This window comes from Scomber japonicus, chromosome 6 (genome assembly GCF_027409825.1).
Source record: "Scomber japonicus isolate fScoJap1 chromosome 6, fScoJap1.pri, whole genome shotgun sequence".
NCBI classification, from domain to species: Eukaryota; Metazoa; Chordata; class Actinopteri; order Scombriformes; family Scombridae; genus Scomber; species Scomber japonicus.
In genome coordinates, this window is record NC_070583.1 from 15,767,962 (window position 1) to 15,786,372 (window position 18,411).

The following is an 18,411-nucleotide window of genomic DNA, read 5'->3' on the forward strand; positions in this document are numbered from 1 at the left end:
GGTTCAAACTGCCTTTGTGGGTTTTTGTGGGTTCTATATACACCAGCTGGAAAATATTGACATATTGACAAATTTAAGCAATTTAAATGACAAGTGAAAAATAATGTTCTTGGGGGGTTGCACTATACATCAACATCACATTGTTAGTGTAGACATAATGTATGTTCTTTTCAAAGAGGCTGTGTATTTTAGCTGAGGGCTAAGGTCCACTGGATAAAGCTTTTATATGTCTGAGTGCACTGCAGCTTTGACCTTTAGTCTCTGTTGCATTGGTTGATTTTAATGTTGGTGATCAATGCAGTGAAGCTCATTTTGTTGTTGTAAATGCCAGCGAAATGCTTTCATTGTTTTGGCTGAATTATATCTCAGTGATACTTTTTATGTCCTACAGGTGTTAAGCTTCAGCTGAGGATGGCAGGAGATTCTCGAGTCCTCATGGACCACAACATGGAGATAGGTGTCACGCCAGCACAGGTAAACAACTCTGAGAAAATATATGTGACAGACACCATGTGATGAGAAATGGTAGTGGCAGCAAATTGAAAGAGAAGAGAAAGAGATGGAGAAGATATAGAGAGATGGGAATGATTAGGTGGGACTGAGCTGTGTGTGTAAGGAAGAAAACCAGACCGATGGGGTTTCAAGAATGTTGGAAATAAGGAGGATAAAAGGGCTCTTAGATATACAATAGATATTCTGAATACATGCTTTACAGATCAACTAAGTGGTACAGATTATATAGATCAAGCACAACAAAGTAAAACCAAACCTGTTTGTGTTGTTCAGATAAGTGCATGTTTCAGTTTGCTTGGTAAAGGGACACAAGGAAAAAACACTTTACTCAGTCCCAATAGCAAGGGGTGAAGTCTCACTGGCTATCTGTGCTGATTCTCCACCTGATTGGAACTGTCTACCCAAGCATGGCCGGGAGAGCTCATTGAGAGAAAACAGCCACCACTTATTACTGCCACGCAGAGAGAACTAATGAATTTGTTTATGGACCATCACCCCCAGGGACTGTATTGACTACAAAGGCCAAAGATTGGGTGACACTGCTTGTGACAGCTTCATCCATCACTCAATTAGCACCTGTGTGGAAATTCATTTGAAAGCAGTGTAGTAGTGATTAACAAGAACTCAACAACAGAACAATAACAAATATGTGAACATTCACTGATTTTGTCAGTGGAAAGTTTAAATCTAATAAATGGGGGGACTCTACAATTGATCCAATACCTCTGAGCACAGCTGGACATAAGGGAGCCCGTTGACATTTACTGAATGCATTGTCATCAAGCCACTAATTGCGATGCTGGTCAATAAGCATTGTCTTTCAATTCTTCTTTGTCAAAACGTTCCTTAAACAGAGATCACTTCAAATCGATATCTTAAAACTCAATACACACATACCTGACCGAATGCGCATGCACACAGGACAGCAGTGAAACAGCATCTGACATCTCAATGAAACTCGCCCATCTTGAATAAACCTCTCTGACAGATTTTATTATCCAGGCGCTACAATCGAAGGCACTGCAAGGATATTGTGGTGCCCTTAGATTATGTCCTTCCCCGGCTGGACTGTGAGAGTGATCGTGTTTGTGATAGAGCAGAAGAGCAGTCAGTACAAGCACAAAAGGACATAACTTTCCTGGTGATGTGAGCATGACCCTGGAGAGAGACGGATCACAGGTGTCCGATTAGCAGTGAGAGATTCAGAGGACACAGGAGCTTTTTTCGTGCCTCAACACAACACTTTTCAATTATCAACTCAGATTGGAGAGTGTCAGTGTGCTGCCAACATGTCCTTGGTCTGTTTGAAAGGTACATTGAAACTGTGTCCTCTGGTGTGCGTCTTCCCATCTGAATCTATGCATGGATCTGTCTAAAAAGAGTGCAGAGCAACTTGGCAAGTGCTATGCAGTGCTTGTAGCAATATATTTCCAGAATGTGTGACAGTCATTGTTTTTTGTATCCCTAAATGTTCTTAAATCCACGCATGACACCAAATATTTAAATCCTGTGTGTACAATATGTGAAAGCCTGTTTCTTCACAAGAGTATATATGTGGCTAGGCACATGTCTCTCATTTTAAGGATGCCATAAGCATCTGTTGGGGGAGGATGAAGGAGGTGCTGCCAATGTCCCATTGGTTGCAACGGAAGGGAACACAGGGGACAGGGGGAGAGGCAGGGCACAGCTGTGGAGCCAGATCGCCTCACTGGAGCTGGGCCAACACAGACAAAGACCTGGGTTACCTTGTGTTCTTGTTGTGTCCTTACTCTCTTTCTCCCCGTACATACACATACATCCCCCAACACCTACAATGTCATTTTGGAGCAGCATGGAGTAGCAACTATGTAACAGCACTTAGTTTTATTTGCCTCCCCTCCGGCAGCACAGAACAGTGTGGGTTTGCAAAGGCTACAATAAAATCACATAAAAAAGGTTATCCCACTGTCTGAAAAAAACTCAACTCTCCCCCTTTCTTTCTGTCTTTGTTTGCTTGCTTTTTTTCATTGTTCTTCTTCCCCTTACTGTGCCTCTCTATCTATATCTTTCATCTTCCATGTAGGTGAAGAAGCTTCCCAAACACTTGCGGGAGGCTCAGATCTCGACAGAGCGAACCCACTTGATTTCCGACCCTGCAAAGAAACCGCGTCAGCGATATGTGCAGAAGGATGGCAAGTGCAACGTTCATCACGGAAACGTGCAAGAGACTTACCGTTACCTCAGTGACTTGTTCACAACACTGGTGGACCTACGCTGGCGTCTTAGTCTCTTTATTTTCACCTTGGTCTATGTAGTCAACTGGCTTTTCTTTGGCTTTCTGTGGTGGCTGATTGCGCTCATCCGTGGGGATCTGGTGCATGGTGACGAGGAGGACTGGACCCCCTGCGTTGAGAACCTCAACAGTTTTGTCTCAGCCTTTCTCTTCTCAATTGAAACAGAGACCACCATTGGGTACGGTTATCGTGTAATCACAGAAAAATGCCCTGAAGGTATCATACTGCTTTTGGTGCAGGCCATATTGGGTTCCATTGTTAATGCAATGATGGTGGGCTGCATGTTTGTCAAGATCTCACAGCCAAAGAACCGTGCCGAAACCCTCATGTTCTCACACAAAGCTGTCATATCAGTACGAGACAACAAGATGTGCCTGATGTTTCGTGTTGGTGACCTGAGGAACTCTCACATCGTGGAGGCCTCGATCCGAGCAAAGCTGATCCGCTCGCAACAGACGAAGGAGGGGGAGTTCATCCCACTCAACCAGACTGACATCAACATCGGCTTTGACACGGGAGACGATCGCCTCTTCCTGGTGTCACCGCTCATCATTTCTCATGAGATCAACGAGAAGAGCCCCTTTTGGGAGATGTCACTGGCACAAATGGAGAAGGAGGAGTTCGAGATTGTGGTTATCCTCGAGGGCATGGTGGAGGCCACAGGTATGAAGGGGTGTAGATGGTCAAGGGAGGAGGAAAGAGAGAATACATATGACAGATATTTGGATAAATTAATTGTTGAATGCAGGATGTGAGCTGAGAGGCAGGGGTGGGAGGATGGATAAATTAATGGAAAGAATAACAAAAGATAATATTGTAAAGGATGGAAACAGATAGACTAGTATTAACAGATAATCAGCTCCTTAAGTGAGACATAAATAATATTAATGCATTTCAGCTCAAGGTTAGCACAGGTTTCAATTAAGGTTTTTATTATTTTAATGATGTCATAAAAGCTAACAATGTTTTTGAGGATGCTGTCAATTGTTTCTTCATTAATGCAAACATTCATCAGCAAATCCTTTCTGAACATTTCCAAGCATGTTTTACACACAGGCAGATAATTGTAAGATGTCCAAGCTGTCTGCTACAACTGCCTTGCAAATGTTTCTCTGTGCTGCAACGTACTCACTGCTGCCCGCATTTCCACTGTTGCTACTTCAAGGTTATGCCTTTGATATTGTTTATTTCAAAATGAATGAAGTGTAGCTACCCACACTGCTGGTCTGTGTTTTGAGTAAAGGCCAGGCAGTCCCAAGAAGTGCTCCAGGCTAGTTTTCATTTATAAGGCAGGCGTGACCGTGTTTCTGTAAAGTTCCACAGAACTCCTATTTCCCAACAAAAGTCTGTCAAGGCTGTAAGAGCAAACTGTACCATCTTCAGCTCAACTATCAAAATGAGATAACAGCAGGTTATTATGTCCATGTTTCATTCATGGGATTTTCAAAAACAGTCAATGTATGATATTAAGTAAGTAAGTAATTAGTAATTAGTAATAAGTAATTGTTTTGTAATCTTTGAAAACCCTTGTATGAAACCTTATTATTCATCACCTTATTATTCATCATTGTAATGAATACAGACCTTTACAGCATGATGACCCACTGCTAGCTGTTAATTTGCTGTTCTAATGTGTTTTCTGTGGGGTATTGGCTAAAGCAGGTATTGTTCATATGCCTAAGCTGCATTGTTTATTGGCCTTTGTTCAAGGGCTAATTATAATACACTCATTTTAAATACAATGCATTATACATGTTACTAATTTACTTTATTAGATATCAACATACTTTGCATCAATAAATGAGACACACTGGTTGATTAGGAGTGTTTAGTCTCCTGGAAACACAATTGTCATAAAAAAACAAAAACAAAAGCACAAACCACACAGCTCCCTAATGTGATCAGGCATGGCTTTGCATGCATCTGAAAATTTCTGCTCTATTTCATTTTTGATCTCTCTATTTATTTATTTATTTATTTGCACCATCATCCTTCCTGCCCACACTGCTGGATACTTGACTCAGACATTAAATCACCTCTCGCTTCACCGGCAGAGACCATGGTATCATGCAGGGGTTATGCCGTCATTGTCCTTGACCGCTATGCAACAGACCTATCTGACTATTTACTGTTCCTCCCCCCACTCTGTTCTCATGTTAACCTTACTGAGACTTGTTAAACATATTGCCTAAGCATGGGAATTAAGGTTAACTAATGTTATTTTTACCCATTTTGCATCATTATTGCAATCATGACACTTGGATTCAAATTTTTTGCCGACAGCTTGATATAAATCCTTGCAGTACTGCATTTGACACACATGCTGAAGTCAGGATGGTATTAACCAAAATAGGACCAGCATCCCATGTTGGGGTTTGACTAAAGCCTGTAAAAAGAACTTTTGTTTGATAATAAATTGAAGTGTAAGATCATAGGTCACAAACATTCAATGGCTAAATAAGCATTCTCATTTGCTATTTGAAATTGATGAATCATCCTCTCAGAGTAATTATGCATCAATCAATGTTGGGCCAGTGCTGTGTTACACAAAAAAAAAATACTATCCACCTGATCACACATAAAAGCATATTGTTTTTTTAATATTTGTAGTGTAAAGATACAGTAAATGCATGTCATGTACTAAAATGTTTTTAAACAGTAATAGAATATGCATTTATGGCCCCATATCAAACAAATAATGATTTCATGAATTCAGTCCAATTGAGAAAGATTGAAATGAGCATCTACTGCTGCCCATGAATTGTTCGGGCATACTCTGTAGACTAAAACTCTTGAGTAAAATATTTACCACACCATGAGATGGATGTTGTCACAGACTTTGGTAGTGACAGATAAGTGGGTGCGAAATGGCTTCATTTTCTCCTTAATGGCCAGCCATCACTTGTTTCCTCCATTGACAACCATCCGGTTTTCAGCATAATTGTGAGTCAGGCTTGGGAAATCTGTAATAGCATTTGCTTTCCAGGCACTTCCACTGCATTTGATATAAAATGTAACATATGATAATGAGAAGAATATTGTAACTTCCCACTTGATGACAGGGTTGCACACTAATTAAAATAAATTAAATAAGTAGAACATACAATAAAGTCAATTCCATTCTCTCAGTTAATAAATAAAATAATAATGTCACATATATGTATATGTATTTGAGAACCATAAAACTATATGAAATCATGAACATTCTAAATCAAGATGACCTCACTATCACACATAGCTATCAGCTATCATTTTCTTTATTAAGAATAGGTGATTCAAACAAATGGTAGACTTCCACACAACGACTGCAATACCAACATCTTCACTGTAGTTGTAAGATTGTTCGACTTACTTTTAGCTGCTAAAGGTGATGACGTACAGAGCTACAGAGTAATACTTCTGTTTTAATTGCTTATTTTGTTGACCTATCTATATATTTCCACTTTTTCTCTGCTGTTTACCACTTTCACATCCTTTTATTTGCAGCATGTATTTAAACACAAACAGAGAAATCCAGTACAAAACTACCAAATTGTCTTTGGAAACCCTGAAGAAGTTGTTCTATAATGAACCAAACTCCCTAATCTCACATTTTGCTCCTAAAGAAAACGTGATTGTGCTGCAGTTTATTGTTACATTTATCATACTTGTTCTGGTGTGCCAGAGGCCCAGCCGTGTGCATCAGTGATGCTGATAACTGATTGTCTGATTTTCTTTACAGTAAATTATTTATACATAAAACAAGGCCTGCTTCAAGACGTTTCTCATAATTCAGGAAGCATCTTGAATCAATATTGAACAAGAGTGTCTGCACTCATGTTTTTGGTTCAGTGCTTTTCAGGAAAATCCCAGAAAACAGACACCTGTACTAGAGTCCAAAAGTAAGTTTTAGTAATAGTTACCAGTAGTGGTTTAAAATGGATTGACAACAGATATGATTGCTTAAAATCTCTTACAAAGTGTTTGTTTTGACGTTATTTAAAGCAAGGGCACAGTTTTATTGATTCAAAGCAACCAGAACCAGGCCCAGCCAATATAGTCCAGTTATAGAGCCACAGCTCTAGAAGTTTCAGACCTCCATTTCAGGACTTGCAATCCAGTCCAGTTTAAGTCTGCTGCATCTTTTGGAAGGGAAACTACCATTAGCAGCAGTTTAGAACTGCAGATTTAACCTAGATTTATACCTGACGCAAGGGGTTAATGGCAGTCAGGGTCCTCCCAAGAAAAAGTAATTTCAGCAAGTGCCCCGACATATTTATGTTTAAGTGACAAGTCCTCTAGCAGCTGTAGGAATTATGACTCTTGTACATCAGGAGCAAAGGAGGAAATTAGGTGACATTATAATAGAACAATAAAGTCAGCTGAACAGGAGGTGAGGTGGATGGATGGGTCAACAAAACGTCAGACTTTAACACAGGAGATCCTGTCTCCAAGTGACATTTGTTACGTTTAACCATGACCACTGTCACTCCTTGATCTCAATCACAAGGTTATTATTGTAACCATGGAGACAAAGGTCCTCTTATCATAAACCCTCAGTGCAGAACTTACTGGCCATCAGGCATACTGTGACACATCTCGGTGTGACAGTGGACAGTCATAACATTTTTTACCGGGCCGGGTGCTGCATACCTGTGTCAAGCAATCATAGCCAGGTGCCTCCCTTTGCTCTCACTGCCAGAAGGGGGAGACACAAATCCCCTACTCCAGCTTTAAAGAAAAAGACATTTTAAACCCAAACTACAATTATTCCCTGCCTCACTATGAGTCACCCCAAAAAGATGTTGGGTACCCTCACTACGGGGACCCTAAAAATGTAGGAATGTAAGGGATTTTGGTTATTAATAATGACTACTAATTATCATAAATAATGATAAATTATTAAAACCAAATCAAATAATTATCAATTCTAGTTATTCATTTGGGACACCACCCAGAAACCAGGAACATTAACCAAACAATCAAATTAGCCACAATCAAGAATCAAATAGAAAGTCCGAGCTCTGACTACTTTGATTAGCAACTTATCACAATAGCATATGCACAATGATCACAAAACACTTCTCTTTAAAGCTATAACAATTTATTAACAAATTATTAATAAACAAGTTAATCAATGAATTGTTATAAATTGCTCTACTACTATAACTAACAGACAAACAACAACAAATGTGTATGGAAGACTGTACAAATAAACAGGTGTGTGTGTGTGTGGATGCAGGGAGAGAAAAAGAGGGTGTGGGTGTGTGTAAGAATGGGGGTGTTCAGGAGCATGGTATGGCGGACATGGGGGGCGTTTCTGCTGGACAAAAATGGCACAATGGCACCGACTAGTGGTCAATGCTCCCCAACACAGCGGCTCAGCAGCAGCACACATAGTTGACGAAAAGGCTACTTGTATGTAGCATGTAGCTTAGCTTAGCCTGTTTTGTCTCACCAACAGCTGTGTGATGAGGGATGAGTGAGAAAGAGAAGCAGGGGAGATAGCGATCAAGAGGGAGAGAGAATGGCAAATTTTATACACAGATAAACATGTACACAGCGTGGAAGCTGTGTGCACGTGTTACCTGATGCAGGCTGACAAAGCCGTTATTCCTCTCGCTCAAGATGGCGTTAACCCACGGCGAGTTAAATTGCCAACAAAGGTAGTGACGTGATTGTAAAGGAAATACGGTGCTGGTCGGTCCACAGATATTCGCGAGCCACAGTGGGGTCAATGGCTGCTTAATCTGGTCTCTCAACTCGACAGGACGACTTAATTCCTCTACAAACACATTGTGTCCTCTACAAACACAATGTAGAGGAAATGTTTCTGTTACCCGCGACTATTACTATGGCAACAGCTGTTAAACAAAGACTCATGGAGTCAAACAGCAAGTGAGGGCGCTGGCCCAAACACAAGCTTAAACAGCAATACAAAATAATACTAAACTGGTATTATACACACACTAATAACTCTGCCCAGATGAAAAGCACTTACTGTAAGATGGGCTTGGTGCAAGCGGTGTGTCTTTCATGTCCTCAAGCTCCCGATCCTTCAGGCTAACAGGCGCTGATTTCGGCTCTCGACAATTCTCGCGGGTATTGGTTGTCCACGGGTTCAAACGAGGGGTCTCGCTACATTTCGTCTGCTGGAAAGGGTTTTAAGAACTGCTTTTGATTAGCAGGCTCTAAGGAATCCATTAACAGGGTGGAGTTCACAGGAACGCGGTTGAACTCTTCTTGTCGTCCCGTGGGTTGAAGCTTCGGAGAAAAGTGGGGGGAGGAATACACGTGTAAGCTTACCTTTTTAAACTAGTCGCTAGCAGAGACAGCGTCTTGTTCACTGGTTTAAAGGCCAGGCGTTACTCGCGCATCCCCATTTTAAAGACTGCGGTGACATCAGTGGCTAGAAGTGACATCGGGTGTCTCACGGCCAATGAGGGACGAGAGTCACACAGGGGATTATGGGATCCTGAGTTCAGCCTGATTCAAACCCAGACCGGTTAGGGCTGGGGGAAAGGGGCGCTGCTTGCCCCCTTGGCGGTTTTCCTTTGTTGAGGGGGGCGCAGGTCAATCAGGCCTTGATTTTTCCTTGAGGCTGCAGTTCATGCTTTGTCTTTCAGCAGACAAAGAAAAGCCATGTGTTCAGTCCACCATAGCCTTTAAGTCGAGGCCCCAACATCCCTAAACCTGACATTTTTATGCCTAAATCTAAACAAACCGCAACCGTAGCATTGTCACACCATAAAATTGATTTGTAACGGTTTTGGAAGACGCAGGAAAATTATGCTGGCTTGATGATATGGAACGTCAGATCAGAACAAGCTTCTGTGCATCTGTATAGCCCCATCACAACACTTGGCAGGTATAACATACATGCTTACAACTAAAGCCAGCAAAATGTATTTCTAAGGAAGGCGGAGTGATCCGGCGGAGTGAGAGAAAAAAAGACATGCCCTGGGTGTCTTGTTCTCTGGTACGGGAATGAGTTTTAGTTGTCCTTATACAGGTTACCAAGCTTAGTCAGCACACTGTAGTCAGAGCAGATTGTGTACATGAAACCTTGAGGGGGAAATCAAGAGTCACCATGAAACACAAGGGCAAATGAACACACAACAACAGATTAACTGTAGTCATACAAAATATTATTACCTTTTTATTGAATTAAGATTGACTCTATTTATGCATAAACATTATTGATTTCAAATAAAAGGGAATAAGTCATAGATTATGTGTTTGGTACAACGAAAATATATATGTTTAAAATGTGTAGTATTTTTTACAACATATTTTTTTAACATTTTTTTAAGAAAAACACAGAACAGATTCATTACAGTAATTTAATCAACAGAACACTACATGAATGTGACATCTAGGCTCTGACCTCATCAATGCCTAGAAATATACACCAAGCTCAGCAGAGGATGGGGAGTGATTACAACAACTTCCCCCGCAGGGTAGACTCAGAGCTTACAGGTGGAGGTGGGGCTACATGAAAAACGCTAGCACTGACAGTAAGAGCAGCATGTGATTACAGCGGTAACACCAGCAGTGACACTCTGACATTTTGATGTGTCAAGGCAAATAAAGAGCAGGTGTAAGTAGGGATGTCGGCCAATATTTATTTAAAAATGTAATATCGGGAAGTATCGTATCAGGTTTTTATAACCGATGTTTGTTCTGTAAGCTTCAGCATTTCCGAGCCTGCATGAAGGCAGCATGGGACGTTTATCTGCGCGTGCTTGATGACACATAACAACAACATGCTAGATTCGTGGGTCACTAACCGTGGCTAAAAGGTTCACAGTGTCCACCGCCATGTACAGGAACTCACAAACCAGAAACGAGGTTTACCTCCTCGTTGTCATTTTCTCTGTTATGTTTTCGGCGAGTCGCCTTTGTGACGTCACCGTCAGATTCCGGTGGGTCCTATCTGGGTCCTACTCTGCTATGGAGACACAACAGCTGAGAGGTGCGAATGAGAGGACTTCCTGTAAAGGTCCCGCCTCCAGAAACGGGGCTTATGTCTGTGGTTTGGAACTATTTCCAAGTGTGTCCTACGGATAGTAAATTTGCAATTTGGAATGACTACAAAGGAGCATAATAAATATGGCAGTGCCATATTGGTACTTTTTTCCATAACTTAAGTTGAAGTTGTTTACATTTGGAAAGCCATGTTGCATTGTATGCATCCAGTGAGGCATCACAATACAATTAGGCATAATGTGTTAACTCCACAATAGGAAATATGTTATATTGTTACCTGACAGTTTTGGTGTGAAAAGCCTGCATGTATTGGTATCGGGTGATATCGGTATCGGAAATTAAGAGTTGGACAATAATGGAATATCGGATATCTGCAGAAAAGCCAATATCGAGCATCCCTAGGTGTAAGTAATAATATTAACAATGAGCCCATTCGGGTGTGCCGGTATGATAGAAAACACAATACCTAAATGGAAACAGCCAAATTACACCTATGTTAGACAAAGATAATGCTGGTGCTTTTAATCACTTTATCCCGATATACGAGTTGAGACGTGTTTTGGTTTGCTCTTATTGTTAAGATGATGCTAAGCTGTGTTTTCATTTACATACATGTGGAAAACCCCTAATTTCAACTTTTGTAATGCAAGAAGCAACCAAAGTTACATGATGTCCATGCTTGCTTTTGTTGCTTTTTCACTGTCAGTCTGATGGGGAACCACAGTTCAACATAATTTCATATTAGAAAACAATAATATGTGCTCAGAAGATGAAACAGTGAGCATGGAACAGCAGCCTTGTAGTTTACATAATAAAAATGTAATAAAATACAGTAGATAACAGAAAGCAGAAGCTGTTTTACAGTAGGTGGGTGCTGTGTTCATCTGCTGCCAAACATCACTGCATTCACAAGTTGTTTTGTGTTTTCAGAAATCCAAAATTTCCAACAAAAAGCAAAACATTATTGTCATGAAAAGAATAATACAAATTTAGTAACATCTTCTACTTCAATGGCTGCTGCTCATCCGCTAACTGTCAAGTCTTGAAGCACATGAACACATCACAGCACAGGTGTCTTTTACACACAAAGCACACTTTTTCAACCAAATGCATAAAACAAAACAAAAATCACAGGTGCTTTTATAAAAAATACAGATGAAAAAGCCAACTCACTGTTCTGGAGCCAAGGGCTGACTGTAGCAGCACAGGAAAAAGAGAGACATTATCATACAGTATTTGTTTATGCTGATAGTGATAAATGTAGTGTGTCTTCAATTATGGATAGTCTCCAGTGTCCCTTGTAGTATCTGAAAACCTGTTTGTGTGTTAAGTGTGTGTGTGTGTTTGGAGGATGGAGTATAGTACTCAACTATTTGTATTTGTGAATCGATTGTCACATGAACAACCTGTTCATGTTACTATGATAATCAACATACCAGAGCATCATCAAAATGCTGTAGTATTGTCTATGAAAAAAGTCTTAGCCATCCTGTTCATAGGACATTTCAATGTAAAAGGCAGCTGGACACTTGGATTGAGTCCACCTGAGTAACACCTTCAATATAAAGATTAACATTGTATGCAGCATCTCTTCAATGCTAATATGACAAGATGTTAAAAGATCCTCACAAATATTCTTAATGTATTTGAACTGCAAAGTTTTAGTATAACTAGGAATTTAAAACCAACAATAAACAGACACTATAGAAAACAATTCTCAATAGAAACCTAAAGATGCTAGTCTATATTACATTTGATGATAGTCACAGAAATAATAAACAAGTTAAAAGTGGAAACTAGGCCACTCACTTCCAGAGAGAAAGCTGAAGAAAAGGTGTAAAAGCCGCTCCTCTTGCAGTGACATTAGATGCCATATCAATTTGGCAAATACATCTATTTTAAGAGCACATGCTTGATGTTATGGGGGATATTAAGCATTCATAGGGGAAAAACACACTGCTCAACAGCTGGGGAAGCAAGCTATCAAATCAGTATCCAAGATGAGTTGTGTGTTCAGTTTAAAGTGATACTACAACTATACTACACCTCTGTCTTTCGAGTATCAAACAATCACCTTCTGAAAGTTTAAAAGGTGACCGTAAATGGCTGCTGTTGTGATTAGCTTGTGGCCACTTTCCTGAGGATGCAAACCAAATGCAATACACCTCTGTGATAAACAAAAAGCTGTGGGAGAGAAAAAAAGAGTGTGCTTCACTGAAATAAGCACTGAAACAACTTTTTTTTAATCACCTTAAAACAAAAAATGTCCCTGAATACAAGCAATGCTTCAGAATGTAGGCGAGTTAGTAACTAGTTTGCTAACCGCTAATGAAAGCATCTGATGTTCCCACTGAACCTAAAAGACTCATACCTTGCAGTGACAATGGACGGCCTCATTTGTGAATTGCGAGTTCTGTACTTCCCATTTCTTATTTCTCATTTTTGTCTGTATCATTAGTCGCATGGCTATCTGCGGCTCAGCTACATCACTAATAGAGCTTTCACAGCAGAGATTTTATCATTTCAGGAAAGCACAGACATAATTAGTAATGTTATTAACGACTACATTCCATTTCATTGAGACAGTTTCAGGGCCCTGGTATCATGCAAGCTGGCTCAGTCAAATGGCTCTCTGGGACACTGAATAGAAGCCAAGCATCATTCATGTTATTAGCTACACCTGTGGTTTTGCTGCCATAAAAAAAATGTTAACCTAACACCTACACATCAACACTGCCCATAAAGAGGACCATTGTGTAGTGCCTAAAAATCCATATTTGACACTAGCAATACATACATTTTGCTAATGAGAAACACTTACAGTAAAGTTGTGGCTTTAGCATTCTCAAGGCCGAGCATTTCTCTTTTTCCATTCCAAAAGAAAAATGTCTGGCATCCCAAACGTGTTTGTTTAGTTTGGTTGTTTTCTTCCTGACTTGCTTGTTGGCACAATCACACAGTAAATTAATACTGACACTGTTTCGCCAGTCAGTTGTGTGTATTTTGTCAGCCAAACAAAATGACAAAAAAACCTTTCTATTTAGATCAGTGGCATTTCAAACATTTTAGCTTACACAAACACGATGGAGGTATGCAGGAAACATGGTGCAGGTTACTGGCCTCTTCTGCGTGTAGTGTCTATATAAGCATGAATAATTAATTGATGCTGTCTCTCTTTCCCCCCACACCTCTTTCCATCTTTGTGTGTGTTTCTTTACCTGTCCACTCTGACTGTATGTGTACTTCCCTCCTTCCAAACCGTGTGTATGTGTGCTATATGTGGCTGTTTTGTGCTTGTTTGTCTGTGTGTGTGTCTATGTGGACACTTATACCTATCCATACCTGTAACAGGGATGACATGTCAGGCGCGAAGTTCCTACCTGGACACTGAGGTGCTTTGGGGCTACCGCTTCACACCGGTCCTCTCTCTGGAGAAGGGCTTCTACGAGGTGGACTACAACAACTTCCATGATATCTACGAGACCAACACCCCCGCCTGTAGCGCCAAGGAGTTAGCTGCTAAGTTTCGGGATGAGCCTCTATTGCCTCAGCTATCACTCCTCAGCCCCGAACCCAAAACGCATACTTTTGACCCCCTAGACCGCCTGTCTAAACCAGACCCACTAAACCAGGATGAGGACAAGGAGGAGAGAGAATCAGGGGGTGACAGAGGAGAAACCAATGGCTCAGCTGCTGCTTTAGAGGAGCTGCCCCTTGCTGATGGACTGCCTGACTGATGAGCCACATCAGCTAAAAAAACCCCAAGAGATTAAGGACAGGAGGACTGGACAATATAATGCTTCATTTAGTCAATGGCCAGCTTGTTCCATTGCAATGTTTGGAGAGACAAGGCATCTTTCTCCAGCCCCCGGCTCATGCAATACTCCTCTACTAGAGCGTCAATCTATAGTATAGATTGGTTTTGTAGACACGTAAGTACACATACAAAGACACACACGTACAGTATCTATATCTACACTTAAAGGTTGGTGGTTCAGGTTGTCTTTTTATAATCGTAATAACCACTTATCTGCTATACCGGCTCAACTTATATAATTTAAACTTGAGCTGAAACAAGTAGCCATGACAGAGTAACATGGGCTTTTCATGGATACTCCAATATTCTCATTTTAGAGTGTGTTAATTCAGCTTCATTTGAGCAGAATATAAGTCTCAAAACTCAGCTAATGTGTCTGACAGCAGCTTCTGCGTGATAATTGAACTTTACTATTGATTTTTTTTTTTTAAACACAAAAAGACATGGGGGATTATTATTTCCTTTCTCTGTCAGTGTTGTTATTATTCTGTGTCCCCTTCACCTGGAGGATATATGTACAGCTTGTAGTTTGCCTTTAGCAAGACAAGAGGAACTTATCCGTAAAATGCAACGTGTACTGGCAACCACTTTCTGATTTTATTTTTTATTTGTTGAAAGCCTTCCTCATGGCGGGACCACCATAAATAATTTCATTGTGTGTCTGACTGTCTCCCCAACACACCGGGAGCCTTGACCCAAGAAAAGCCAGCGAGTACCTCATTTTATACTCATTTCAGGGTTTCAAATTAATAATAAGAACGAAGCAAATGCTGGTAAAAAACTGTATGTGCTACTGACTGACTATTTTGAAAATGTTGTGACTGATTAAAGATTTAATTCCTTTTCTTGTTACAGTTACTAAAACATTGATCCTGTGCCCTTTTCTTGGTACATAAAGCACAACTTCCCAAGAGGTGACTCCACACTGACCCAACCACCCTCCTAGACACCGCTACATGGCTGATGCATGTCAGTCCTAGTTACAAGTGACATTCAAATGTAGATTGAAATATTTATATGAAATATTTATGTTCAACTGCTATTTAAAATGTTCTTGATTTTTATATACCACACACGTGAATATTTCAAATGCTCCACAAGCATTAAATGTTTGTTTTGTTTTTGTTTTAAATATTTATGAGATTCAACCTGGATATTTTTCTGTCGCATAAAAGTATACAAATGATAGCAGCAGGTTTTCTCTCCAATCTCATGAGTCTGGTTGAGCCTTCTTTGTAATTGTTTCCTCTGAAGTTTACCTTTAACGTTCACCTATGATTCAAGGTCTTCATTGTCCATGCAAACTCAGTTCAGTCTGCACTTTGGCTTTGTTTCACAAACTGCCCCTGGGTCTTTTGCTTGATATAGTTTATGGCCCTTGTGACCACTGTTTTGGAAGCTGACACTTGTCCTGTGAGGGACATAGCCTACAGTATTTTTTGACTTTTCTTTGAAAGGACACATGTCAGAGCTTGCATGCATGAATCAACCCTTATGTCCCCCATTGCTGAGTAAGTTTAATACAGTAAATACAGGGTATTTTCTAGGCATGCAAATTATGAGATTTCTACAATATGTTATCAGATAATGTATCCAAATATCATTTGTTGAGAGAAAAATGAGATTCCTGATATTGATAAATTTCCCATTCCCCAATTGTTTTTTGATTTTTTACAGATGCTTGTCCAATCAATGTATTTATTTCCACTGTGACATTATAGCATCTTACTATGTATTCCATTTGCTAAACGATATGTTTGTCATTAGAGAAAGATCATCTTTCATTGTTGGAATGTCATCTGTTTTCTGTGTGTTCTCATGGGAATAAACATAATATGGCCGAAAGAACAAGATGTTCCTGTTAGATAATGTGTGCATGCATGAGCAAGTGTGTGTGTGTGTGTGTGTGTGTGTGTGTGTGTGTGTGCTTTTGTGTGAGTAGTTTTTTTGCACCTAACTTTGCAACTGAGGATTGGAAAGTACTGTAATTTAACGGGGACCACACTTTATCAGCTGTAGTCTGACAAAATGGCAGATTTAACCTATGGCTCTTGGTAAAACAACTACCACTCTTGCACTTGCAGAACTTGATTAACTGTGCACCAAATCTTAAAAAAGGAGACTTAAGCAACTTAAATTATCAGCAGAGCACAACTTTATCATGCACTGAAGCTCCAGGTAAAAACTTCTCTCTGCATGCTATGAAACAAATACAGAGGATAACATCTCCTTTTTTCCATATCTGAATTTAAACAAATTAATTAAAAACATATATACAGCAGCAAATTCTGGATATATCACAGCAGGAACCTACACCCTTCTTGTGCTAAAACCTGAAATCTAACAGTAGTTGTTCAAATCTATAAAGGCAAATAACCAGCGGTTTCTCATGGACGAACATGACTGTGGTTGCTGGAGTCCTACACAGCATCCCTGAGTCAGCTTTGTGTATTATGAGACAGCAGTTACATTCGACACATGCACACACACGGAAAGACACAATCACAGAAAACAGCTGGCAGACTGATTAAAAGGGCCACCACAGCTATTAACTAACGACAGAGAAAACACTGCAGAACTCACAGGGGTAATCACATTTATCCAGAGCCCTCAGAGTACACCAGTCAGAAAATGGAACATGATGTTACATTTGGTGGCCAGTGTGTCATAGAAATTCACTGAATCACAGCAATGTGCTGTCAAGGCTATTCTTGTCCAAGCTATTAAATTTGGAAGCTAGATCGTCAGCAAGATGACAGTCCCTGATTCAAATCTGAATAATGTACGATGATGAATATAATGCATCCATTGAATGGTGCATTGAAATAGGTACCCAAGGCAGGTGCGTGTGGGGGAGCATGTGTGTGTGTGTGTGTGAGAGAGAGATAGCGAGAGAGAGAAAAAGAGAGGAAGAGAGACATAATCAGTCATCACACCCTCAAGTCAGCAGCAACATCCACAAACACACAACTGAACACAAATATATCTATTTAAGCTTTCGTCTTTTCTACAGCAGGAAAGAAAAATGATGAAAGGAAAAATAAAGTGAGATAACATTGCTAAGGTTGATGAATGGCACCGCACCAACAGAGTAACTAGCTATTGTTCTTTCCGTGGCCAGCTAATACTCTTCCCTTTCCCCTTAAATAATGCATGCTTGTGACTAAGAAGGAAGCACATAGGCTATTAACAACTGTGTAGTCAGAATAAAACATCCTGCATAAGAAAGAAAATTACAGTGACAGAAAAAAAAGTTAATGGGTGGAATTTTACTCTGGTGCAGCACATTGTAGTAAGAGCTCCATATTATTGCTGCATGTCTCTCAGACTGTCACCCTGTCAAATACGTCCCACACAGAAGAAAGACACAAACAGACACACACAGACATAATCAAACAGAGCACTGGTTGCACAAGTACTATTCAGATTTTTTTTCCTGTGGATTGCCTGGTGATGTAGTGCCTAGAAAAGAGACATCCAAAGTTGAAAAAGAAAGCCCCTAAACCCTACTGTCTCCCTCTTTAACAACTGTGACTCCTTGCTGCAATTATCTTATTATGCATTCAAATCACCTCTTACATGATACTGTAATAGCTCTTCTGTCTTCATTCCCTTACATCTCCCACTGGTAAAAGATGGGCTTTATGCATGGTATTTATTTCTTATTCCCTTTTTGTAGCTTTTAATTTGACATCCTATCTCCACTGTAAGGTGCTGGTGCATATAGGCTGAAGCCCTTTTTTTTTTTTTTTTTGCACATGCTTATTCATGTGCAGCTCTGCGTAGAAACCCACACGACCTGCGGGTTTCCTGGGAATCTTCCTCTGCAAACTGAACAAA

The 18,411-nt window shown here is 40.2% G+C and overlaps 1 protein-coding gene across 1 annotated transcript; it reads left to right on the plus strand.

The window, feature by feature from the left end:
- The first annotated feature begins 411 nt into the window (after positions 1–411).
- kcnj5 (potassium inwardly rectifying channel subfamily J member 5) lies at positions 412–14,491 on the plus strand. The gene is made up of 3 exons (XM_053321124.1): positions 412–474; positions 2,576–3,449; positions 14,106–14,491. Exons 1-3 carry the CDS (start codon positions 412–414, stop codon positions 14,489–14,491), a joined length of 1,323 nt encoding a protein of 440 aa, XP_053177099.1.
- The last annotated feature ends 3,920 nt before the right edge of the window (positions 14,492–18,411 follow it).

What these genes read in the sequence shown, in the direction of transcription:
- kcnj5 (XM_053321124.1), top strand. Translation starts at nt 412, where the DNA reads ATGGCAGGAGATTCTCGAGTCCTCATGGACCACAACATGGAGATAGGT. An exon ending in TAGGTGTCACGCCAGCACAG is followed by an intron (nt 475 to 2,575) that starts GTAAACAACTCT and finishes TCTTCCATGTAG; the next exon opens with GTGAAGAAGCTTCCCAAACA. An exon ending in GGGCATGGTGGAGGCCACAG is followed by an intron (nt 3,450 to 14,105) that starts GTATGAAGGGGT and finishes TACCTGTAACAG; the next exon opens with GGATGACATGTCAGGCGCGA.